The 25,800-nt window shown below is 50.0% G+C and overlaps 1 protein-coding gene and 1 pseudogene across 6 annotated transcripts in view; one reads left to right on the top strand and one right to left on the bottom strand.

The window, feature by feature from the left end:
• The window catches only part of RABGAP1 (RAB GTPase activating protein 1), a 163,343-nt gene extending 152,127 nt beyond the window's left edge, over positions 1–11,216 (top strand). For 3 of the 5 annotated variants that reach the window (XM_028493538.2, XM_055086977.1, XM_028493539.2), the window contains 5 exons: positions 5,217–5,321; positions 6,139–6,378; positions 6,886–6,957; positions 8,939–9,136; positions 10,522–11,216. In XM_028493538.2, coding sequence (XP_028349339.1) covers positions 5,217–5,321; positions 6,139–6,378; positions 6,886–6,957; positions 8,939–9,136; positions 10,522–10,644 — 738 coding nt within the window. In that variant the 3' untranslated portion in view covers positions 10,645–11,216. The remainder of the gene's footprint in view (positions 1–5,216; positions 5,322–6,138; positions 6,379–6,885; positions 6,958–8,938; positions 9,137–10,521) is intronic. The other 2 variants (XM_007128903.4, XM_055086976.1) reach the window with 1 other exon arrangement.
• Positions 11,217–15,436: 4,220 nt separating this feature from the next.
• Positions 15,437–25,675, bottom strand: LOC114486915 (uncharacterized; annotated as a pseudogene). The gene is made up of 2 exons (XR_008618305.1): positions 16,588–25,675; positions 15,437–16,544 (listed from the first exon to the last, which is right to left on the bottom strand). The product of XR_008618305.1 is annotated as an uncharacterized protein (transcript).
• Between the last annotated feature and the right edge of the window lie 125 nt (positions 25,676–25,800).

The following is a 25,800-nucleotide window of genomic DNA, read 5'->3' as shown; positions in this document are numbered from 1 at the left end:
TTTCTTTTTTAAAAATAAATTTATTTAATTAATTTATTTTTGGCTGTGTCGTTGGGTCTTTGTTGCTGCGTGTGGGCTTTCTTCTAGTTGCGGCGAGCGGGGGGTACTCTTCACTGCGGTGTGCAGGCTTCTCATTGTTGCGGATCACGGGCTCTAGGTGCATGTGCTTCAGTAGTTGTGGCACGCAGGCCCAGTAGTTGTGGCTCGCAGGCTCTGGAGCACAGGCTCAGTAGTTGTGGCGCACGGGCTTAGTTGCTCCGTGGCATGTGGGATCTTCCCAGACCAGGGATCGAACCCGTGTCCCTTGAATTGGCAGGTAGATTCTTAACCACTGTGCCACCAGGGAAGTCCCAAGGGTAATTTTTTCTTAATTGCATTTTCCAATTATTTATTGCTAGTCTCTAGAAATACAGTTGATTACATGACCTTGTATCCTGTGACCTTGTTAAATCACTTACTATTCTTGTAGCTTTTTTGTTTATTTTTTAGGATTTTCCACATACACAGTCATATCATCTCTGAATAAAGACAGTTTTCCTTCTTTTCAAGTCATTCTGTCTTTTTTCCCTTGCCTTCCTGCACTGACTAGGACCTTTCTTAACAATATTGGATGGTGAGAGTGGACCTCATCACCTTGTTCCAGACGTTAGCTGTAGGTTTTCCATAGATCAGGTTGAGTAAGTTCTCCTTTCTTCCTGTTTGCTGAGAGTTGTCATGAATGGGTGTTGAATTTGGTCAAATGCTCTTCCTGCATCTGTTGAGGTGATTATTTGCTATTTTTCCTAATTCTGTTAGTACAGTGAAGTGTAGACAAACTGATTTTTCACTGTACACGAACCTTGCATTCCTAGGAAATGTGGGGTTTCTTTTTTAAGATTTTTATTTGTATTAAAGATTTTTGTGTTGCTAAGGAATATTTGTCTGGAGTTTCTTTAATGTTTTTGTCTGGTTTTGATATCAAGGGAATGCTAGCCTTCTAAAATGAACTGGGAATTGTTCCCTCCTATTTTTTAAGGACTTTTTGTGGGATTGTTCCTTGAGTAAATCTTTAATTTAATTCCCTAGTGAAACCACGTGGGCCTGGAGTTTTCTTAGCAAGAAACAAAAAAATTTTTTTTTTCTTGCTGCGTTGGTTCTTCGTTGCTGCGCGCAGGCTTTCTCTAGTTGCGGCAGGCGGGGGCTACTCTTCATTGAGGTGCACAGTCTTCTCATTGCGGTGGCTTCTCTTGTTGCGGAGCATGGGCTCTAGGCACGAGTTTCAGTAGTTGTGGCGCACAGGCTTATTTGCTACACAGCATGTGGGATCTTCCCAGACCAGGGATCAAAGCTGTGTCCTCTGCATTGGCAGGCAGATTCTCAACCACTGCGCCACCAGGGAAATCCAGGAGGAAATTATTTAATTATGATTTCAGATATGGAGCTATTCAAATTTTCTAATTCTTCATGTGTACATTTTTATACTTTGTGCCTTTCAAGTGATTTATCCATTTCATCTTAGTTGTCAAATATATGGGCACAAAGTCATTGATATTCCCTTATTCTTTTAATGTTTATAGGATGGATCTGTTGAAGTCTTCTCTCTTTCATTACTGATATGGGTAATTTGTGACTTTTCCCTTTTTTCCTTAATCAGTCTACTAACTAGAAGTTTATCAATTGTGTTGATCTCTTTAAAACCAAGCTTTTGGTTTTGTTGATTTTTTTTTCTTTTTCTTTCATTGATTTCTGCTTTTTATTATCTCCTTCTGCTTTTCTTTTGGTTTAATTTGCTCTTTTTCTAGCTACTTAAAGAAGCTTAGTCATTGATTTGGACCTTTCCTCTTTTCTAAAATAAGCATTTAAAGTTATAAATCTCCCTGAAGCACTATTTCAGCTACATCTCACACATTCTGATGTGTCGTGTTTTTATTTTCATTCACTTCTTGTGATTGCTTCTTTGATCTCTGAGTTAATTAGTAGTGTGTTGTTTAATTTTTAACTATTAGGGATTTGTCCCCCACATTTTTCTCTTGTTGATTTCTGATTTAATTCAGTTGTCATCAGGGTACATATTTTTTCTGATTCTAGTGCTTTTAAAACATACTTATGCTTATTTTATGGCCTTCCATATTGTCTGATGGGTGAATGTGCCACATGCTCTTGGAGAGTATGTGTGTCCTGTTGTTGTCGGTGGGGTGTTCTGTCATGTCACTTTTGTCAAGTTGATTGACTTCCACAGATTTACTGCCTTTCTCTTTATTTGTTCTATCACTTACTGAGAGAACAGTGAGGAAATCTGTAACTCTCTGCACTTATCTATTTCTCCTTTCAGTTATGTCAGTTTTTGTTTCCTGCAATTTGAATTTATGAATGCATTTCAGATTTACTGCCTTCTTAATGGAGTGACTCTTTTATTGTTATGAAATGTCCCTCTTTGTCCCTGGTTAATACTCTTTGTTCTGAGATCTACTTCGTCTGATGTCCATTCTGACTTTCATGGTATTTCATGGTATATCCTTTTCCATACTTTTACTTTTAACATATCTGTGTCTTTATATTTAAAATGGGATTTTGTAGCCAGCATATAGTTGGATCTTGCTTTTTGAAATTTAGTCTGATACTCTCCTTCTTTTAATTGGAATGTTTAGACCAGTTACATTTAATGTAATTATTTATATGGTATATTTAACTCTACCACCTTGCTGTTTGTTCTCCATTTGTTGTATTTGCTTTTTCTTTCTTTTTTCCCCTTTTCTGCCTTCTTTGGTTTAATTGGGTATTTTCATGATTTCATTTTATCTCCTTTAACTGCCTTATTTGCAGTTCTGGAGCGCTCAGATCTCCAGAGCTCTACCCCACAGGTTCCAACCACCTCAGCAACTCTGACCCCCTACCTCTGCCTCCTGAACCGTTTGAGGCATATGCTCTGTTTGGAACCCCTCACCCTGCTCCTTGGTCCAGAAGTGCCTCTAGGCAGAAAGCCAGAATGGTAGTAGGACCTTGCTTGTTTCCTTTCTCCCAGGAACCACAATTCTGCATTTGTTTTTAGTGTCAGCAAACAGTAGTTTTATGTATTTCGTCTAGTGTTTTGTTTACAGTGGGAGGGTAAATCTGGTCCTGGTTAGTCCTTCATGACCAGAAGCGGAAGTTTGGATTTGTATTTATCGCCAGATGTTCTCTCCTTATGTGCTTATGTAAGTAGAATGACTGTGTAGCAAGTGTGGTGCCATAAGAGGACCCTGGTTGGTCAGTTCAGTGGCCTCTGTGCACCTTCCTATTGACACAGCCTTGAGAGTCAGCTCTTGGAGTGATGGCACAAATGCTGGGCTTAATGTTGAAAGACCTGGTTTCAGATTCCAGCTCTGCTACATGCATTGTGCAAGCTTGGGGAAATCACTTCCCCATCTAAATGTTTTCTAAACTGGGGGAGTCAGGATGGGCAAGGAAGACTCTTGAGTTCATGACCTGGCTGTCCCATACTTCTTAGAATCAGTCTTATCTACCATGGGAGTGATGGTGAGTAACTGAGAGAATATAAGTATGTGCTACAGGTTCCAAAGGACTGTTCAGAAGATCTTAACTGGGTCCAGGGGAGAGAAGGGAGAGGTAACAGGATGTTCTGTTGATTAAAGTAAAACAATCTTTTTTTTTTTTTTTCTTTATGCGGGCCTCTCACTGTTGTGGCCTCTCCCGTTGTGGAGCACAGGCTCCGGACGCGCAGGCTCAGCAGCCATGGCTCACGGGCTCAGCCGCTCCGTGGCATGTGGGATCCTCCCGGACCGGGGCACGAACCCGTGTCCCCTGCATCGGCAGGCGGACTCTCAACCACTGCGCCACCAGGGGAGCCCCAAAACAGAATCTTTGACAGGACTTTATTCTTCTTATTTCCTCTTTTGTTTGATTCTTATTGCCATTTTGATTGCTACTGGGCTTTGAACTAGAGGTGATTATAAGCCACTCACCAGAAAGGACAGGCCTTAACTCCAGGACCCCATTTAATTGCACGCATATGCAGTTTGCCAGTAACTAATGGCCTTTTGAGTTGCATATCATGCCATTCTCAGTTCTCCATTTAAGGCCCCAGCCCCCTGGAACCTATGCCTCCCAAAGAAAGTACGTCAGAAGATGTGGTGTAGTAGAAAGCAGAGGGGCTCAGCTATACTACTTTAGCTAGGTGACATCAGAAATGCTCTTTATTTTATTTATTTATTTTTTTTTTGGTGGTATGCAGGCCTCTTACTGCTGTGGCCTCTCCCGTTGCGGAGCACAGGCTCCGGACGCACAGGCTCAGCGGCCATGGCTCACGGGCCCAGCCGCTCCGCGGCATGTGGGATCTTCCCGGACCGGGGCACGAACCCGTGTCCCCTGCATCGGCAGGCGGACTCTCAACCACTGCGCCACCAGGGAAGCCCAGAAATGCTCTTTAATTTCAGGGAAACCTCCATCCATTGTCAAAGGAGGTTGGATATAAGGAGCTGGCAAAGACCCTCTGTATCTAGCGCTCTGTAACTAGGAGCTTCCACCTCCTTTCCTTGACTGCCTTCTAACATGCTACAGTCTCTCATTCTTCAGTTATCCTTGGACTGTCCAATGTCGGGGACTGTATTTGTCAGGTACAGGTGTATCATTTTCACTTGGACCCAAAGATCTGCCCACCAGACCTTTGCATGCTTTAGAAAAAAACTGGGGTGGAAGATGGCCATTTCAGATAATAAAAGGAGAGTGCTAGGAAAGGGGTGCCTTCCTTTGTCAGGTGACAGTGAGAGCAAAATGCAGAACTTATTTGATGAAGCAGAGCAAATACTGAGAGTTTGGAAGAAGAAAACCAGAATTTATTATTACTATTAATGATAATGACACCTACCTTTTATTGAGTGTTTACTATATGCTAGGCACTGTGCTGAGTCCATTCCATGCCTTATCTCTCAGATGAAGATCATGAAGCGCAGAGAGAGTCTCAATGACTTGTCCAAGTGGCACACAGTCAGGGAGTGATGGGAGTCAAGACCAGGCTGTCTGACAAAGGCGAGCTCCTAGCTACTGCTGCGCACTGCCTCTGGGCAGGAGATGGGGCCGGACGCGCGTGCATGAGTGTAGTCTCAGTGTGACCTTGGGCATATCACATCCCCTCTCTGGATCAGTTTCCTCATCATCTTAAAATTGGATTGTTCTGGGTAATTCGAATCCCTTTCAATTCTCACTTCTTGTTCCATAACAGCACCTCTTAAATGTTTCAGGCTGAGGAAAAGGCAGATGCACTGAATAAGGAGCTGCTTATGACCAAACAGAAATTGATTGATGCAGAGGAAGAGAAAAGACGGCTGGAAGAAGAGTCTGCTCAGGTAAGGGGAGCTTTGCCCCTCCCACATTCCTCTGTGTCTTGCAAATGCTTGAGAGCTGGGAGTCCACTGGTGGCTTCCTGTTGGCACTGGAGAACCCGGAGACAGCTGGCTTCAGTTTCTCTCCAAGGCCTTTTGTATTTACTGTGAAAAGCATAATGGTTCTTAATAATTAAAATGTAAGAGGAGACAGTGGGGCAAAGCCCATCCTTCACTGGGGCAGGAGAAACTCCTGTGTGTCAGCATCTGAGTGTGATGAGAGGGTTAGCATTTCTGCAAAAGGAAGGCAGACATCACATAATGTCTGGCTCTTCCCCTACCTGTCCACCGACATCTCCCCCACAGAGCAAACTCTGGAAGGCTTGTCCTGAGCACAGCCCCTGGGCGCAGACTCACAGCCATAGGAAGAGCTTTGGGTGCTGCGTGCCCCAGAGCAGGCTGGCTCTCCTTCACCATCCACCCTCTCGTCTCAGTCAGGCTGCCTGAGGTGAGAGATGGCGGGGCGCCTCCCACATAATCCATGAGACACTGAAGGAGCGGCAGTCCTCCCGTTAGCTCTTCCTCAGCTCAGGATCCCAGGTCGGGCTGCACTGACAGGGACGAACTTCAGCAAAAGCCCCAAGCTGAAAGTTCAGAAGTTTTGACTGTTCTCACCTAGCACCAAGAGTAGTGTTAGTACTGCTGAGAGTGAGGAAAAAGGGAGGGGAGTTACCTCCAGTAGGTCAGGCACTTTGGGGAAAGCCCAGCACTAAGCACGGAGTGCCAGAGCTTCGTTTGTATTTCCCTTAACGTTCACTTTTGCTTTTCTTAATGTACGCAGTTAAAAGAAATGTGCCGTCGGGAACTCGACAAGGCAGAATCTGAGATTAAAAAAAACAGTTCTATCATCGGTGACTACAAGCAGGTGGGTCCGTGCACCCTGGAATTGGGCCGTGTTCTCTGGAAGCCCTGCTGGCCTGCACAAGATGTCTTCTCCACACCCACACGCGTCCCTGCTCGGCGACTTGCACTGACGAGTCCCTTCGCTTCACTGGACAAGTTACCGCACTGCTTTTCAACTGTAAAATAAGGGAAATCATCGCTCACCCGGAGAACTGTTGTGAGGAGTCCATGAGATTATCTTTGTGGAGCACCTGGCATAGTTCCCTCACATAAGCAGGCACTTAATACATGAAAGCCCCCAAGTTCTTGGGAGCACTTCAGACTCATGATGTAGAACCACCTCTCTCCCCAGCGGGTTGCATTTTGAGAACATAACTGAATTGGTCTTGTTTCTTTCTGTACTGGGATCTCGTGTTGGCTCCTGAGTCTGGCAGTGTCTGTAAACATTGGCCATCGAGCATGGCGCTGATAGGTCCCTGCAGGTCCTAGGCCAGTGGATGCGGGGGTGGGAGAGCCAGAGGCACCTCTGCTCACCTGTCATCTCACACCCCTCTCCTGCTCAGTACTGTCCTAATTCCACTCGTCACGGTCCAGCTTCCACTGTAGAACTCATCCCGAGCCCAAGTTGTGCTAATTATGACATTGCTGAAGAGATTGTCATTTTATATTATGTTTGTTTCTTTAGATTTGTTCTCAGTTGAGTGAAAGATTAGAGAAGCAGCAGACTGCTAATAAAGTGGAAATTGAAAAAATTCGGGTAAGTCTTCCTTTATCAAAGAGATTTTATACCACCTAGTTTATTTTATGGCTATATTCAGCACAAAAGATTTGGGGAGGGGGTAGTCTGCTTTTTTTATTATTATTTTTTAAAATAACCTACCACTATTAATAACAATACTATCTTTTTTAAAAAAATAAATTTATTTATTTATTTTATTTTGGGCTGCGTTGGGTCCTCGTTGCAGTGCGCGGGCTTTCTCTAGTTGTGGCGGGCGGGGGCTACCCTTCGTCGTGGTGCGTGGGCTTCTCGTTGCAGTGGCGTCTCTTGCTGCCAAGCACAGGCTCCAGGCGCGCGGGCTTCAGCAGTTGTGGCCTGCAGCCTCAGTAGTTGTGGCGCACGGGCTTAGTTGCTCCACGGCATGTGGGATCTTCCCGGACCAGGGTTCGAACCCGTGTCCCCTGCGTTGGCAGGTGGATTCTTAACCACTGCGCCACCAGGGAAGTCCCCAGGTATTCTGCTTTGATTCCAAAACTGAGGGAAGCTGATGAGTACCTGACAAGGTGGCTGTCAGGACCTGGTTCAACAACTGACAACTGATATTCTGCCTCTTTCCTCTAGGCAGGGGATACAGATAAGACCAGAAGAGCTCTGGCATTAGATCTCAAAATACAAGTGTTCCTCTTCCTTACAAATTTGTATAACGTCCTTCTCTGCGCTAACTTCACTTGTAAAAAGACAAAACAAAACACAAGAGCCCCAGGACTTCAGGTGTTGTCTGTGATTACTGCAGCACCCTGCTGAGGTGGAAGAGTCCTGCAGGTGACAGGCTGTGCTTGAGGGTGGGGTGCAGAGGCCAGGTCACTCCCCACATTGTTCTGTAGCAGGGGGACACTCCCCTTCTGAGCTCAATTCCTCTTGCTGTAATGGGCCCAGATAACAATGAGAACCTGAGTTTTTAATGTTTTCTTGCCAATTTGAGGGTTTTTGTAGCTTGGTGCTTTCTTTATTTATTATTAGAATACTTGTCAAATTTCACTGAGATGAGTAATTTACTGAAAGATACTTTACTAACATGTTTACAACTCAGTGGACAGAAACGTGGGGGAGTCCATGGCCATGTCTGCACAAACCAGCATTTTACCTGGAGCAAGATGATACCTGGCCTCCATCATAAGTAGTGTTTAACCAGCAGTACCTATTTTTTAAACAACATTTATTTTCGGATGCTAAAACTAATAATGTTCATTGCAGAAAATTTGGAAAATAAGAGTAAAGGAGGGAAAAAAAACCCTTATAATCTTATTACCCACAGACAACATCATCTTTAACACTTTGGCGTGTATTCTTTCAGTCTTTGTTCTAACATACAAAGTTTCATTCACTCTAAGGCATTTTTTTACATCTGAAATTGGGACATATTTTATAACTAATGGCTTTTTTTGGTTTAATTGGCAGAATATTTTGTTAGAGGAAAACGAAATGAGGTTTCTTACAGTCATTGCCATCTTATTTTCATGAAATGTGGTATATCCTTGTAACGATACTTTAAAGACATTTTTGTGTCCTAGTTTACCCAGCACTTAAACATTTTTACCATGTTACGAAAAATTCCTCAAAAATTTTTCTGAGGCTGTGTACTTCCTTGTATAAATATAGCACATCCTATTTAATTTTTCCCAGTAGCTGGATAGTTTATCTCCCCACCCCTTTTTTGTGTCTCTAATTCTACAGTGAAATTCCTTGTATGTAAATCTGTGTCTAGTCACTGCTTTTTCATTTTTTTAGCCAAGGTTCCTAGAAGTGAGATGACTGGATCAAGACATAAGAGTATTTGTGTTGCTTTTGGTGTATAACACCAGGTGACTTTTCCAGTAGGTCATCTGCCAGTTTACAGAGAGAACACAGTTTTTCAGAAGCTGTAGTGCTCAGCGGAGAAGCCATCTCTTGGCTCCCCAGAAAGGAGGTGCTCACACCATCATGTCTTCTGTGTCTCTTCACATCTGACGTTCAATTTCAGCAAAACGTGGACGACTGTGAGCGCTGCCGGGAATTTTTCAACAAAGAAGGGCGCGTAAAGGGCGTCAGCTCAGCCGAGGGCGTTGTGGGTGAGGACGCAGATGAGGAGAAGGAAACACTCAAGAACCAGCTGAGAGAGATGGAACTGGAACTGGCACAAACCAAGCTGCAGCTGGTGGAAGCTGAGTGTAAGATCCAGGTAACAGCTGCAGCCTCTGCGCCCCCGGCCAGCCCTCTGCCCCTGGTGCGGCGGGACCCAGACCTGCATGGGGGCAGGATTTCGCTGGTGTGGGCTAGAAACCCCAGAAATGATCTTTATGGTTTGGAGTTTTTCCCCCTTTAAACTTCTACCATAATCCTCATGGGAAGAAGCACATTACTTGTTATTTACTAGTGGATGTTTAATTAGCGTTTAGCCTGTCCCAACGAGTGGACTTTCTCATAATGAGAATTATTCATCAAACTTGGAATCTTTCTGGTGGAGCAAGAGAATGCATGATTTGAAATCACAGCTGCACCACCAAACTCTTTGACCTTGGGTTAGTTAGTAACCTCCTTTAACTTCAGGTTCCTCATCTGCCAGTGGAGGTGATGAGGGGTCACTCTGATAGTTTGCTTTGAGGACTAAAAAAGATAATGCACAGGAAGGGCTCAGCATGATATCTGAGGGCTTCACAAATACAGGCTTTTATGCCCCCACTCCTGTCACTTACCCAGCTTTGTGACTTTGGATGTATTACCTAATTTATCTGGGCCTCCTTTCCTTGTGGAGAAAACTGGGGCTTGTTTTGTTCATCTTTATACCGCATGGCTAGTTCCATCAGCCCCGATGCTGAGCACCAGGTAGGCACCAAGCACAGTTCGCAGAAGGAACCAAGTTCAGGACTAAAGCTTTAAGCCCTGGTCTCCGTATCACGCACGGTACCTGGGCGTCTGCTTCTCCCAGGCCCGGTTCTCGCTGTTGGGGCTGCACAGCTAGCACGTGGCCTCCGCAACCGTCCAAGGCGGCGAGGAGAGGCCTCACCAAGGACAGTATCTGGGCTGTAGTCCGAGAGTGAGCAGAGGTTGCCGCTGGAGAAAAGACAGAACAGTGAGCCTTCCTGGTGGAGGGCATGGCGTGTCCAGCAGCACAGAGGGAGGAGAGGGCCTGCCTGGAAGGGCCTTCAGGAAGTAGGGGTGGAAGTGGGTGCTGAGCTGGAAGAGTCTCAGCCCAGATTGTGAAGCATCTCGGATGTCTTGCTAGGGGGTCTGGGCTTGAAAGGCTCTTGCCGGAAATTAATGATGCATTCTTAGGTAGAACATTCGGTCTATCTCCTGGTATGCAGTGGGTGGACGGAGAAGGAGACGCTCAGATAGGAGGCCGTTTTAATAAACAGACGAGGCAAGAAATGAGGAGGTCTTAACTAGGAAATCTCCCAGAGCTTTAGGCACTCCAGATCTTTCTATGCCAGTTTGAGAACTGGGGGAATTTCCAGAGGCCTCTCAAGAGGAAATAGACTGAATTCTTGTCTTGGCTCAGCTCTGGGGAGGCAGTGTCATTAGCACTGGAGACCAGCATCCTCACGTACGTCGTTCCTCTTCCAGGACTTGGAGCACCATTTAGGCCTTGCCCTCAACGAGGTACAGGCGGCCAAGAAGACGTGGTTTAACCGAACACTGAGCTCCATAAAGACGGCAACCGGGGTTCAAGGGAAAGAGACTTGCTGAGAGCAGCTGCTGCCTCCAGACACCTTCAGAAAACATGACACCTTTTGTTGCCTTCTTTGGCCAGATGTGTGATTCTGTGACATGTCCCAGGACCAGAATGTACCTAAGTCAGATCCATAGAAGCATGTGGGTAGGTTGTTGGACCAGAGCTCATGAAGCAGGCAGCCTGTGCGGTAAGGCTGTCCTCACTCCTGATACTAACAGGCCTGCTGGCTGGCCTGCAGCTCTGGACATTCCAGAAAGTCACTCCTCCGTGTGACCTCCGGGCCTCTTCCTGGTTAGATCAGCTCCTCACCCAGCCCAGCGGCTGAGTGACATTATCAGAGTCTGGGGATCCTTCAGGCCTTTGGTTTTTTTCTAAACCTTTAATCTTTTTTTTAAAAATACACATATTATTATATATTGGGGGAGGTGGGGCAGGGGATCGGTAGCTCAAATAATTATCTGCTCCAGTGCCAGCAGAGGGTCCTCCAGGTAGACATGGAGAAGCACTTTGTTTTAAATAGGAGGGTTTCATGGTTGTAGGTGAAGCCACCTAGTTTTGTTAAACTAACTCTACGATGCACAGGTTTTTGGTTTGGCATTTTTCACGTGTTTCTGATCAATTCTATGCAACTCTCATAGTTCCTGTTGTTTTTAGTGTTAGCTGCCAAATGACTCCACAGTGCTGGGGTGGGTGACTTGACCGACTGTTGAGACTTGGATTAATCATAACGTGGACAAATCTTATTTTGCTTAATGTGTCGTGTGTGTGTGTATATATAAATATCTTTTCCCAATGCACCCAATTGACAGTGTTTAAATCCCAGACTAGGACTGATCTGCACAACTTAATTATGTGGTTATTTTGGGCACTTAATTTCACTCAAGGTTTGTCGGGCTCTGCTCTCCACCCTGCTGTCGCGAGAGCTGTGAAGAGCTCCATCACTTCAAGGTTCTAGTGTTTTTGCACAACAGCTTGTACAAGTGAGAAAGACTCTGAGGTGTGTGTGTGTGTGTGTGTGTGTGTGTAAATGTGAGGATGTGCAGGACACACATGCCAAGAGGCCCCTGTCCTGCTGGCCTGTGTCCCTGCCTGGGCCCTCCCCGGAGTGAGGCTGGGTGCAAACCTCGCTGTTCAGATGGGCTGCAAGTTCTCGCTTCAAAACTATGGAATAGAGGTTTTAGCACCTTTTTTTAAACAAAATAACTTTAGACTTTTAATTTATATAGTGATATGCTGACAGGCTGTCTCGCAGATGACTCTGTCGTCTTCTCTGCGTGCAGTGTGGAGGTCGCTGGTTACAAGAGGCACTGATTTGTACATAAAGACACCTGGGTTGTTTGTATCTCTTTTCCTGTTGGCTGTATTAACGCTTGCTGAGGTCATCTGTGATCAGGGAGGTAACAAGCGGCAACCCCTGACTCCCCAAACCATCCCCTCCACGGCTTTCTGTGTCTTTCTTGTTCAGTTACCAAAACAGCTGTAAGCCCATCTAAAACTAGGTGCGTGGACATTGTGCTAGGGTAGTTTCAGTGTGTCAACTTTATCAATTGAAATATAAACCAGTAAAATTGTATTACTATTTCTTTTGTTGGTTTTATTTTAACGGCATATTCATTAAATATTTTGGTACAAACAGCATTGCTTTGTAACAACCAGTTTTATCATGATGTGCTCTTGCCTCCCTCCCACGGGCAGTCAGAGAAGACCACCCTCTGGGCTGACAAATAGGTGTACGTGAGCATTGGGCAGCGCCTCCCCGTTTATCCATTCAGACACTTACTGAGCAGCTAATGTGCTCCAGGCCCATGGGGTGAGAGAAGACACAGACTTTGTCCCCTGGGAGGCCTGTGCCTTCATCGGGAGCATTGCCTGTCTTGGAGAAATAAAGTGAGACATGACCTGTGTATTTGAGGGTTAGGGAAGTCTTACAGGAGGTAAGGGTGTGGTAAGACCTTGAAAGACAAAAGCATCTCACCAGGCAGAGATGGGAGAGGGAATTGCAGGCCCAAAATGTGAATGTGCAGGGGAAATAGCTGAAGAGCAGAAAGGCAGTCAGGGTACGCGTGGTCCAGTTATGCTCTGCTAGAACTTGCAGGGGAAGTGGTGGCATGGCCAGCAGGTACCTCTTTCCGAAAGCTCCTTTCTGTTCCCTGCTGGTCTTCCCGCACCGCAACACCGTAGGGACGAGGCTCCCAGACCCTCGGCCATCCTTTACCACCTCGCCCCCTTCTCTGCGGCAGGAAGAAGAGCAGTGCTTCCCCAACCCGACGGTCCCCTCCTTGCTTGACCTGCCCTCCAGGACCACCCCCTACACCCAGCCTTTGGATGGAAGCGGGCTGAGATGCAGGCCATGAAGAAGGGAAGGTGGTGAGTGAGCCCTGCCCCATCTCTCCGCTGAACTGAGGCAGGGCAGGTGCCTAGCAAGGGGCCTGGCCGTGACAGATGCTCTGCAGAGGCCAGGACAGGGACTCCGGCGCACAGTTGGGATCCCTTTGCCGCGCACAGGCTAGAAGGCTTATTTCTGGGATCCACATTCCTGGCCAACAAGGGCCAGAGTCCAGACAGGCCAGCCTGCTCCGGGCTTTTCCGGTCCCCCAGGTCCCAGTGTTCCGGAGTGTAGGGACTCGGCAGAAATCCTCCTCCCAGCAGCTTGCCCTGCCAGGAGAAAGGCGCCCACAGCCAGTCAGCCTTGGCACCCAGGCCTTAAGTGACTCCGGGACATCCGGAGAGAACGAGCAAGCTCCGCCTCGGGTGAGGGCGGGACTGGACGGAGGGGCATGGGCTTGGTGACTGGGAACCTGCTGGCGCTCAGGAAGGAAGGAGAGCAGAGGTGGGTGGGGTGCAGCGGAGGGGCCAGACCCAAGTGGGTTGAGAGGCGGGAGGGTGGGAAGCAGAAGCAGGTGAGTGTAGATTTCAAGAAGCCTGCTCAACCTGTCACGTACAAATACATGACAGGCTGAGTAGACCATCTAGCAGGCCCTGTTGAACCTGAGATCTGCAGGGGCTGGTTATGATCTCTCAGGGGGAAGGAGGCAGCTCATAGAGTGAAAGGCAAGAGGCATCTGCCGCCCTGCCTGTTCTGAACCCCAAGTCCCAGGGGCAGGAGTGAGCCACGAGAGGAGTGAAGGAAAGAAAACTCCGTGGGAGCTAAAACTTAGTCCAGAACACCACTCTCAGCTCTGAACTGACCCAGCAGTTGTGAAAACCAAGACATCTATGCAGGGGGAGTAGGTAGGTGATGGGAGAGGAGAGTCGTTTGGCCTCTCGGAGCCTGTTTCTTCATCTGGCTGATGGGTGTTTAAAAGGCTGTCTGTATGCTTCACTTGCTCAGAGAGATCCCTGATTCTGACCCTGGGATGCAGATCTTCTCCTAAGCTTCATTTGGGGGCTGATGAGACAGGTGAGCTCAGAATGGCTGAGGTGCTCGCTCCCAGAACAAGAGGACTGAGCACTCCCTTTCCCTGCCCTTCCCCCACTCTTATAGGTGAAGAAAAAGGGCCCATAGAGCGGTTCCTGGCCCAGACCACACGGCTAGGAGGTTAATCCCCATCTCTAACTAACGCCCAGTGACCAGTAGGGCAGCTGCTTTAAGATGACCAGGTGGGCAGTAGGTGGGTGTAAACTCACAGCACTTCACTACAAGCAGCGTACCTGGACCAAAAACCCCGAGTTCAAGGCCGGGCCGTGACCTTGGATGCTCACGTCACGTGGATAGGTCACTTCACCCTCCTGAGTTCTGTGTGTGCTGTGGCTTCGGTGCCCATCTCAGTCTCACACGGGTTGCTGAGCTACTGTTAAGCTCCTGACCCTTCCCCTGTGTTCTCCCCCCAGTTGTCGCAACACCCCTGTGAGTTCAGTGACGTTATCCCCAGATTTGAAAGCGAAGGTGAAAGGCCCGTGATGACGAGATCTGGGATGTCAGTGCTTTGTACCAGGTACCACCACCTCCGCCTTCTCTTCCAGGGCCCCCAAGCAAGGAGAGCGGTGCTCCTCCCTCCACCCCGTTTTCAACTCATCTGGCTGTTCCCTGTGCCAGTCACGGGCCAGAGGGCGGGAGCGGGGCCCCTGGGGGGAAGCAGCGGCGGGCCGGCCTGGCCAGCTCTTCTTCCCATCAGCGCGCTGTGGTTGTAAAGCCCAGGGGGACGGCATGCAGGGCGAAGGTGGCCCTGAGTTACAGCACACCCAGTGCCTTCGTCCACTTACCTGGAGGGCAGCGACAGGCCTGGCCTGGCTCCCCCCAAGACCCCCTGCCTGGGCCGCCTTTGTCCTTCTTCCTGGGGTGGGCGGAGGGAGACCTTACTGTAGTCTTGGAGTTACTGGGGTAGGTCGACTGCAGGAGCCTCACAGGGGGAGCAGCAGGAAGAGTTTTGGCTTCCTTTTCAAACTGCTGCTGCCGTTTACAAGCCCCACTCCCTCAGGCAAGTCCCTTTATCTTTGAGCCTTAGTGTCTCGATGTGTAATATCTGCCAGCTCTGGGGATGGGTCAGGATTAAGAGGGAGGCAGGTGTGTGAGGGGCACCCGGTGAACGCTGAGCTGAGCTGAGGCGGCAGCATTCACACCACTCGCTGCACCAGGGGCCCGGGTCAAAGGTTCAGGTTGAGTAAACATTTGGCACCATTAGCAGAGAGGCAGCGTTTCAAGGACCGCAAACAGGAATAGGAATGAGGCCTGGCCCTCTGCATGAAGGGAAGATCCTTCCACATGTGCTGAGCTGGAGAGTCAGGGCCAGGAAAGTGGTTCTGCGCTTGACCCTTTCATCAGTCAAAGCCAGAGTCAGTCTGTCCTGCACAGAACAGTGCAGCCCATTGCTGTTGAAGACAGAAGCTTTTATTTTTATTCATCCAAATGGGGAAAATGCAACATGTCAGGGCGTTACAGACAAGCTGCAGCAGCCAGACAAGAGGGTCAGTCTACGGCAGAGTCCGACACAATCAGTGCGCAGGAGCCGCAGCGCGGGTGCTGCCTGTGGGAGTCGGGGTGCAGAGTCCCTTTGGGTGAAGGCCAGGCGTCTGTGGGCGAGGCACTGGTGAGAGTCCACACGTGCAGGCTGCCGCTTCAACCACGCCGCAGGCTGAAAGTTCGGAGTCCTACGTGTAATCACTGCCCCAGGGAGGGAGGACAATCCAGGGTGGTCGCATTCTTCAGTGTTTTTTTTTTTAACATAATACCCAACATGAAGTTATTGCCAGGGACTCTGCACTGTAATTATACTATGTACACTTGTGTATTCAGAAAAAAACACAGTAAATAGATACAGATAGGTATTTTAAATAGATTTCTTAAAAACTACCTTGGCCGTTACCAGACCGGAGAGCGAGCAAGCTGTATATAGCCAGGAGTCCAATGTCACGTGTGTAACTGTGCAGTAAACCGGGAAAGGTTTTCTACCCACAACTACACGCAGCCTTCTCCTTGTCTCCTGAACCCCCCATCCTGGGGCCAAGGAAGGGCTACGACTGAGCAGGACCCCTGCCTCCTTTGTGAGGGAGGCCCCTTCTTGAACAGCTCAGGGCTTCAGGTCTAGACTGGCTGCCTCCTGTCTCCTTCCCAGACAGTGAGTTCTGCGCTCGGAATGGGTGAGAAGCGAGTCTCAGAGGCCGCTCTCCTGGAATCCTACGCGGCAGGGAGATCCGGGTGCCTGCGCTGTGGGGCTTAACAGGCAGAGCCGGGCCCCAGGCCAGCCCCTTCCCTGGCCCTCCTGCCTCACTGTCCCTGGAAGTGCCCTGGCCCTGATTAGGGCTCCCTCAGGAGACCTGCCTTTTCCTGAAGGTGTGACTGGGCCCCAACCAGCCACTTAGACCAGAGGTTCAGTACAACAGGCCAGACGGTCCCTAGTCAGAGGCCTGAGTTGACAGATACTTTGGGGAAAAGAGGATCAACACTGCTAAGAGCTGAAGTAAATGAAGTCTGCCCAAGGCAGGTGGCTCATGACTCATGAGAAGACATCAAGAGGGACAGAGGCAAAGGAGGAGTCCCACCTTGACCGAGCATTCCCTTTGCTGCCTCAAGCCCCTGGGAAAGGAAGTCCGCGTGGAGGTTGGCAACAGCTCACGACAGCTCACAAGACAGGCAGAGCCGCCCTTGATTCCCGGGAGATGCGGGAAGTAAGGCCCCTGGTCAGGAGCCTTGAGGATGCCTGTTGTCTGAGAAGCCACCACAGTAAGTGAGTGAACGAGGGGACAGGCGGCGCTCAGTGTCCCCTCTGCAAAGTAGGGGTGCAGTGTGAACCCCACCTGACCGCACAGGACTGGCCTGAGCAGGAGACACCGCGTGGTCAGGGAAAGGGATGCATCAAACACCAGCACTGCCGGCCTGGCAGGTGAGAGAAGAGGTATTTCAGGAACCTGACTAAACTCCACACCATGCCTCGTGTGGGCCATCATCACGACCTGGGCGTCAGGGCCGCAGCCGAGGGAGCCGGTGAGGGGAGAGCCGAGGAGGCTCACAGAGCAACACGGACACGTCAAGGAAAGGAAAGGAGCTTCAGCTTAACCGCAACTTAAGCCCGAGGGTGTCTGTGAGGGGAGGAGCTCACGCTGGCCGGAAGGGAGCGGGGGAAGAGGCTGGGCACCGAAGGTGCAGCTTTCTTGATTAGGAACTACAAGTGGAGAAGACAGTCTTCTTGGCTATCTGTCTAAATTCCTATCCTTATCCGTGGTTCATCTTCATGAACAAAAATTTTAAAAAGTCTTCCCAGAACAGCAGAAATATTTAGGTTAGAATCAAAAAGAGAACTTTCAGACCATCATCTGTTTCCCCAAGCAGGAAAATGAGACAGATGGCATGTAGCTTATGGTCGTGGGCCAGGATGGGGCAGGGGCCGGGCTCGAGCTCCACGAGGGTCTAGGGTGCCCCAGACACAAGCCTCCCTGTGAGGCCAGAGCCGCAGCGCAGGCCGAGCTGCCCGATGAAAGACCACAGCTGGAGGCACATCCGGCTGGGCCAGGCTTGCCTCTGTCTTTGCCGTTCCAGGACCCCAGAAACACCTCTGGAAGACCCAGGCCGTACTCCTTAGAGATGAGAAGTTACGCACCCGCTGCCATGCTGAGAGCACCGCCCCCCGGGGCCTGAGGAGCCCCACGGCAGCAGCCCGCGTGCCCCGGAGCTGTGGCTTCTCCGCGACTCTTCCTTCCACATCCCTCACCGGACCTCGGCGATGACAAGCCGTGCCCTCAGAGCAGGCAGCAGCAGTGCCCTCAGGCAGCCCAACACCCACCTGCCTGAGGCCCTGCCCACATCTGCCTAACGGCTCAGGGCAGCACCAAAGCCCTCACCTGCTGGCTCGGTCCCCAGAGGATCCACAGCCACACGAAACCGGTCCACGGTGCAGCGCTGCCGGAGCCGTGCGGGGAGGGCCCCCCTGGGGCCAGCACCGCCACCCCCCCACCGCGGGGCCTCGGGCAAGTGCCTTCCCTCCTCTGCGCCGCGCGTGATCCTCACCCACTCCTACGGGCCCGTGCGGGTTTCAAGGAAACGGCATCTGCGCAGGCCTCTTCGTGGGCTCGTGAAGCCAGCACCCCTGCAGACTTCTGTCCACGTCAAGGGAGAACGCTGGCAGCTCGCGCCCCTGGAACCTCACCTCACGGTGCTCAGTCAACAGCGGTTCCCTTCACCTGCCTAGAAACATCTCTGAGGGAAAATACTGTGGAGAGTAGAAAGCACTATATAGAGTTTTTTTCCTTGCCCCAACTACGTGTGGAGCACCTCGGGGCAGGCGCCGTGTCCGATCTGCAGTCTCCCCCAGCCCGACATCAGTCCTGGCCTAGAGCGTCTGGGATGCACCTGAGCAGCACCTGCTCCGGACTGTGCACCTTGCCTCGGTTTACAGGCACCAGCTCCATAAGGCTTTTGCGCCAGGTTAACTCCATTCTGAAGCGAGGGGAAGCCCATCCCTAGCATTTTTCACCCTCATACACCAAGGCCCCAATCCAAAATTAGACATGAGACAGCGTTTCGTTTGTCTTGCCGTTTAAGCTATCTCTGGATAGTGAGAGAGAAGAAGCCCGAAGGCGGCAGACCATGTCAAGGCCTGCCGTGTCAAAAACTGTGCCACTCACTGGCCCCCTACAGCCAGCGGCCAGGAAAGCTACCCAACTCGGGGGTCTCTCCTTCCCACTCGGGTACCAACAGTAACCAGACTCTGGGCGAAAGAGTCCAGACTAAACTGAAAGATATTACTTGTAACCACAAACGTGGTCTTCCCCAACCAGAGGCTCTTTCTAAAGTGCATCTGTGACCACTTCACCTTCCTGAGCACAACCTCCCACTGGCTCCCCAGCGCCCTTTATTCACAGGCTGGGCCCCAGCCGTCCTCCTCTCCGGAGCTGCCTCCCTCCCTCCCTCCTCAGGCTCTCCGGGTTCACCCTCCGCCTTCTCTCCCTGAGCCCCGTTCTGTATTTCGCTCTGCAGCACCCGCTCCCCCGAAAGGTCCCACCTCTCACTCAAAATCTGAGGTCCTTCTGGGCAAGAGCTGCACACCTAACAGATGCGCAGGAAGCCTTCGTGGGAAGATAGATGGGTCCAGGCAGCAGACGGGAGGAAGGTTCCAGTCATGATTAAGCCAGAGGGGGAGTAACCGCCACAGTCCAAGGCAGGGATTGGCGAAGTGTGGCCTGCAGCCACGGCTGTATGTCTACACTCTGCCTCTGGCTGCGCGGGTGCTGCTGGAACGGCAGAGCTGAGTAGCTGTGACAGAGCGAATGGGCCACAAGCCTGAAAGAATTACTCCCTGGACCTTTCCAGAAAGTTTTTCGACACCAGGCCTAAGGCAGCGTTCCCATCGATTTCCACACTGTGACACACAAAAAGGTGATTTTTCTGTGGCCCACTGGGCTAAACAAACAAGGCCACTGGTAGTTAGAGACACCTGGTCACCCCAAAGGCTGATGCAATCAGTGTCTCAGTAAACCCTAACCTTTCAGAGCTCTGACCTAAAGGCTCAAAACCACCACTGCCTTTTTAGCCCCCGTCCCCAACAGAGGTATAGAAACACAGAAGTGCAGAAACCCACCCCGACTCCTCCTCGGGTCTCCCTGCCCACCTGTGCAGAACGAGCCAGAGGTGGCAGGACAGACACAAAACTGAGGCCCAAAGCAAATTCTCTAGCAATCTTACAATTTCGCCTTTCCCCTTCCCTATAGTGCTCTGTGGAGCAAGTGTGTACCTTCCCCCAGCTGAAGACCCTGCTCTACAAACGTTGAATCCAATGAACTCCAACCCTTGCCCAGGTAAAGAAGCCAAAACATTACTTTTTTTTTTAAAAGCAGAAGCCTCTGTACCAACGAACATCCAGTACCTGCCACTCCCTTTGACTGGCAAACTCAGCAGAGCAGAAACGCAGGGAAAGGCTAAGATGCTGACTGACCGGCCCATAAACCTCTCTGTCCTTTGCCAAAGGGGACGCTTCCCAGAGAGCACAAGAAGGGGGCTCGGAGCCCCTGCACCCATGAGAATGTCGGGCCCACCGAGTCCCCGCTTCCCGGCCAGTGGAGATGGGCCTTGCTACACTGCAACGCCTCTCCCCGCCACCACCCCCCTTTCCTGTCTTGGTCCCAGGCACCTACTGAACAGCGGCCCCCAGTTCCCCGGCTGCACGTGGGGTTCCTGTGGTTCCCTGGCCCCATAACCTCCTGCTGGGCCCAGGCAAGGAGCCTGGACTATGAAGAGATGCCATTCCTGCCTCCGACGCCCTCAGCCAGCCTCCTTCGTCCTTCAGCCAGGCATCTGCAACAGCCTCTGACTCCTTCCTTTGGTCCTTCCCCATCCAGCTGTCCAAACTGATCCTCCAGAATTCTCTCACCGTTCTGGAAGATGGTAAGCACTGCAGGGCACGGCACCCAAGGCCTTTCACGGAGTGGCCCCAAACTACACATGCCATCTGCTACTTCACCGTCCTAACCATCCCAGTTCCCAGGTTCCCATTAACAATCACCTCCACGCTGTCCTGAGAAGCCATGCCCTTCTGCGCACACCAGGCGCCCCTCCTTGAGACCTCCCAGCCAGCTGGATGCCAGGCTCTGCGGAAGCCATGGCCACATCTACTGGAGCCCCTCTCACTCTCTAAGTCACGCAGCTCTTAAGTCTCTTCAGAGGCCTGGCTCCGCTCCTGGACTGAGTGGGAGCCCTCCTCCCAAGCACAGAAGATGGCTCTCGTTCTGTTCAAGGCCCCGAGCAGTCCCCTCCCCCTTCCTGGGCTCCTTCTTGGTCAGGGGTTTCACCTTCTAGGCTGAAAATCCTGACGCTTTCCTCAAGTGCTCCTTCTCCCCCAGCACAGCCTGGTTAGTAGTAGGAGGTGACAGTGAATGTTGCCAATAAATCCATGTGCCCAGGAGGGGAGAAGCGGTCTTGACAGTGTCACCAACCACATCAGCATTCTGTGCAAACTGACACCCCATGGAAGACCTTCCTCTGTGGTATCCAAACAGCTGGCTACCTGCCTAAGCACTCCTGGTAACATGGGGCCCACTTCTCACCACACCTCATGAGAGGCACACTTACTTTAGCTCAAACTGCCCAACTGGCTTTACCATAACTATCTTTCCCCTTCTGGAACCACATACGACAAGTAAATACAACCCTTTAAATCAGCTGATGGAAAGGTCCATGATCTCTCCAGGTCTGTCCTTCAGCAGCCTCAACCTATCCCATCTTGAGGTGCTTTCAGCTTTCCTGAATTCCTCAGGTGCCACCTTCCAGATGATGTGGAAGGAGTGATCCCCTCCAGGATGATGGCTGCCATACCTCCCATAATGCAGCCTCCAAGGGCCTGAAGGATGTCAGAGAGCTGAGCATCTTCTGAGACCGTCTACAGCATGGAAGGGCCCAGTGAGACCCTGGCACCAGCGCTCTGGGAAGGCGACTGTGAGGGTGACCCCTTTGGTTGGAGCACACGAGGAAGGCCTAGCCAGAAACATGACAGCTGACAACCAAAACATGGATGAAGCTCGGTGGAAAAGCACACTCCCAACAGCACATCCCTTCCTTCCATACAATGCCTGGGGATCTCTCCGATGGCAGTTACTGGTTTGCACTTTTATTACAGGGTTCAGTTACAGCACAAAAAGATGGTCTGTGGAAACAGACCCAACTGTGCAGCTGGCAAAGAAAACAACAAACAGGCCACCTGGCCCAAGGCTGGCCAGTCAGTAACCTTGCCCAGGAGCCAGGTTAGCCAGAGAAGAATGAGCCCGAAGTCTGGTTTCTTTTTTCCCACGGGGGGAGGGGAAGAAGAGGGGGGTCAGGGAGAGAGAGGTGGCTTTCTGCGTGTTTTGTCTCAAACCACACAGGACACATCCCAGAAGTCTGGAAGAAAGGTAAGTAGAACGAATGCCTCGTAAAGAGGAGAGGAAACTTGCCAAACGGTTTTAGAAAACAGGATAGGCAGCAGCCTAGACTGTCAACACCAACCACCAGTGGTGAGCACAGCGCCAGCAGAATGGGTGGGCTTGGCCACTAACTAGCTGTGTAATTTTGGGCAAGTCATCTTGTCTAAGCCTCTATTTCCTCATCTGTAAAAGGAGAAAATTTCTAGATCCCACAGTTGTGGTGGAGCTCAAATCTCATCCCTAAGAAAGGGCTTCTGTTAACTCTAAAAGCAGGAGAAATGCCATTTCTTCTGTGTGATTAAAAACTCACTTATCAAGAGCCACAGTGTTTTACCAACAAATAACCTGGTGGTTTGCAGAGGCCTCTTGGCTTCAATTTTCTTGTCTGTGCAGTGGGAACAACCACCCCTGCGCTGCGGCTTCTCTGAGTGGGACCATCAGGGCAGGGGGCACAGTCATGGCCCGGAGAGAGCTCTGCTGGCGCGCTACACACGAGGTGCCATTCCCTCCACAAGCCGCGGCTCAAGAACTACAACCAGGGTTTACAAGAGGTTCCCTTCTTCCTGTTCCGCTCCAGGATTATGGCAGGTGGCTCAAAAACGGCAACTGCCAAGGCTGGTGATGACTTGGGGTTAGGGAAGAATATCTATCTTTCCCTGAAGAGGATTCTGCATCCACCTCCACGCCCACCTAACCCTAAGCAGAGACCCAGCCAGCACTAATCTGCAGAGGAGCTGGTGAGGGGACCACAGCCTTCCGTGAAGCCGAGTCCAGGGGACACTCCTGGCAAGCAGAACAGGCCACTGCAATCTGCCCCTCACCCCCATCTCTGCTCAACACTTGCCCAGGGCCCCCTCTCTGCACTCACACCCCAACCCTGGACCACCCCTCTTCCTTTGACCCAATGAGCCCAGCCTCACCAGCTCTCCTTCAGAGTCTGGCTCAAATCTTTTAAGACATCCCCCCATCACCAATCTCAGGCCAGATAGCCTGTACTCAGAAAGCATTAGCTAAATGAAAACGCACACCTCAATTTCTCATTGATATTCAAACAGAAAAACAAGCTTCAAATACAAAAGCTTCCTCTGTTTATACAGCCACACCTCAGCCCCCCAGTCTCTTTCCAGTTTGTTAATCTTTTCCAACTGCTCTAAAAGAAAACAGCCCTATTTTAGGCCAGGATATCTGGTCTAAAATGACCTCAAGTCAAAGCCGAGATTCTAGCACAGGAGCCTGGGATTGGTTTGAGTCGGTGAGCTCCAAAGATCCTGTGACAGTGAGGCCCCTGGCTTGTGTTCAGGCCCTTTTTAGGCTCCATTCGGCCTTGCCTCACTGCCCACACACCACCTTCCTGTCCCCCGATGTGCTTCTTCACCTTCTTTCCAGACTTTTAATCCATAGCATGGTACAGCAGAAAAAGGCTCTGGCACTGAACAGAGCTGGATTTCATTCTTGACTCTAGCACTTAACTCTGAGCCTCAGTTTTTTCATCTGTAAAATAAGAATAATACCACCTTCAAGAAGGCTGAGAAATAAGAAAAATGTCCAAGTGCCTGGCACACACAAGGTGCCAATTTTAGCAACTTTCTTCCCGCTCTCCTTTCTTCCATCCACTGCTGCCCACAGCCCAAAATGACCTAAACTGAGGGCCACTGTTAACTACACTACCTGGGACATTCAGCTGACATGTGAATGCAGAGACTGTTCTTCCAAACCACACAGAAGGATCAAGGTAGGAGAAACCGAAACAAAGCAGAGAGACAAGGCTCCTAGGCAGCGCAAAGAGAATGCCCTCACTGCAGCAGGCTAATCCCCTTACCTCCTGGGGGCCAAAAACAGCAAAAAGATGACTCAGGACCACATCTCCAGCTAGGATATGCTAATCTGACTCAAACTGCCTGGGCAGATGGTGGCAATCTCCACACTACCCACCGGCAGAGACAGCATAGTTTGTTTGCAGAAATAGCAAAGTTCTGCCAAGAAAGACCCTAAGACCCTCCTTAGAAGGACCAAGTAATTAGGGTGTTAACAACTGACTGATCAAAGCAAAACAAACGAACACCCGAGGCCTTCCCTCAGTGTTCGTTACTGAGGCAAGGATTCCACCCAGATGGCTACAGCTGAGGAATGGGGTCACTTCTGCCAGGACATCGCTGACACAAATATCTCCTGGATTGAAGAAAAGCCTCTTGACTATAATGCAAATCTACCTTATTTGCCTTTAAAAGTAACACTCAGTCCTGTCTACACAGTTTTTATAACCTTAGAGCATCACAGAACTCGATCTCTATTCCCCATTCAGCTCACGTCTACCAGCAGAGAGGAATGCGGCTGCACACTTTTCTCCAGAGGTTCTGGAGGTCCATGTAGACACGTGCGAGCCAGAGACGGACAGGAAGATGCTCACCCTTTATTCAGACCAACCATCTACTCATTTTTCTTTCTGCTGAAAAGCAACTTCCCAACTGTGTCCAGATAGATAAATGGGTAGATGGACAGAGAGAGAGGGATGGATAGACAGGTATGTTTTTTTCTAAGATTAACAGGCAAGAGGGAGGCCTCGAGTGGTGTTAAGTACAGATTTTTTTTTTTTTTTTTTTTTTTTTTTGCGGTACGCGGGCCTCTCACTGTTGTGGCCTCTCCCATTGCGGAGTACAGGCTCCGGACGCACAGGCTCAGCGACCATGGCTCACGGGCCCAGCCGCTCCGCGGCCTGTGGGATCTTCCTGGACCGGGGCACGAACCCGTGTCCCCTGCATCGGCAGGCGGACTCTCAACCACTGCGCCACCAGGGAAGCCCCAGATTTTTTTTAACCAAAGTGTTGCAGCAAACTGGAAGAGAGAAGCATCCTAGTCAACAGCCTCCTAAGCATGCCACCTGGTCTCTTTCTTTTCTGTGGTTTACAGTAACTTGCTTTCTACCTGCCAAATAAATGGTGAGCTCTGAATGTCAGATTCTGGGGCTAGCTGTAATCAAACACACACTCTTTTCTTACTAATGCACTGGCAGGAAACTTAGAAACAGCAGGTTGATAAGCTCAGCCCCTTTGAAGTTCCAAGCACGCCTAAATCGCAAAGCAAGTATTATGAACCCCTGGCAACAGACTGCCCGATGATTAACTACCACACAGAAACATGAACATCTTCATCCAGCACGAATCTGCAGCAGCCTCCCACACCAGGTCTCACCCAGTGTTTGCTTTGTATCTCCTGTCTGACCTGAAGATGCTAGGAGTCCTCTCCCAAAGCCTGGAGTATCCCAAACCTGTCTACACTAAAGAACCCATGCCGCTTGCCTCCCGCCCGCCCCGCCCCCCCCCCCGAGCAGGCCATGCACCTGCGTCTCCACTACCTGCCAGCACAGCCCAGCCTCCCGCATGTATTTTGTCACCTCAGCCAACCATGGTAAGAACGGTCAGCATTTACTGAGCACGTACTCTGTACCAGGTACTATTCAAAGCGCTCTGTGTATTAACTCAGAATCTAATTCCCAGGCCCCACAGGAATTTGCTGGAGGGAGAGAAATATACTCTGGCCCAGAGTCCCACATGGTTTCTAATCCCTATTTCTAGCTGTGCTATAAAGCTTACATAACCTAATTTGCATTATGTTGCTATTTTTAAAAAATCTCCAAAGATCACTGCTTCAAGCATCAATGGAAGCTGTTAGCTCTTACCTAAAATGATAACGTGGGAAAGGATATCTATTCTTACAACTAAGTCAACTTCAATTCTTGACTTAAAACAGACTTTCTGGAAGATGCTATTGGGAAAGGAAGGAACTTACATAAGAAGTACTAGCTCTGTGCTCTGTAAGTAACTGCGAGAGAGAAACACATCAATATT

This window comes from Physeter macrocephalus, chromosome 9 (assembly GCF_002837175.3).
Source record: "Physeter macrocephalus isolate SW-GA chromosome 9, ASM283717v5, whole genome shotgun sequence".
Classification (NCBI taxonomy): domain Eukaryota; kingdom Metazoa; phylum Chordata; class Mammalia; order Artiodactyla; family Physeteridae; genus Physeter; species Physeter macrocephalus.
This window is presented reverse-complemented; position numbering and strand designations above follow the sequence as displayed.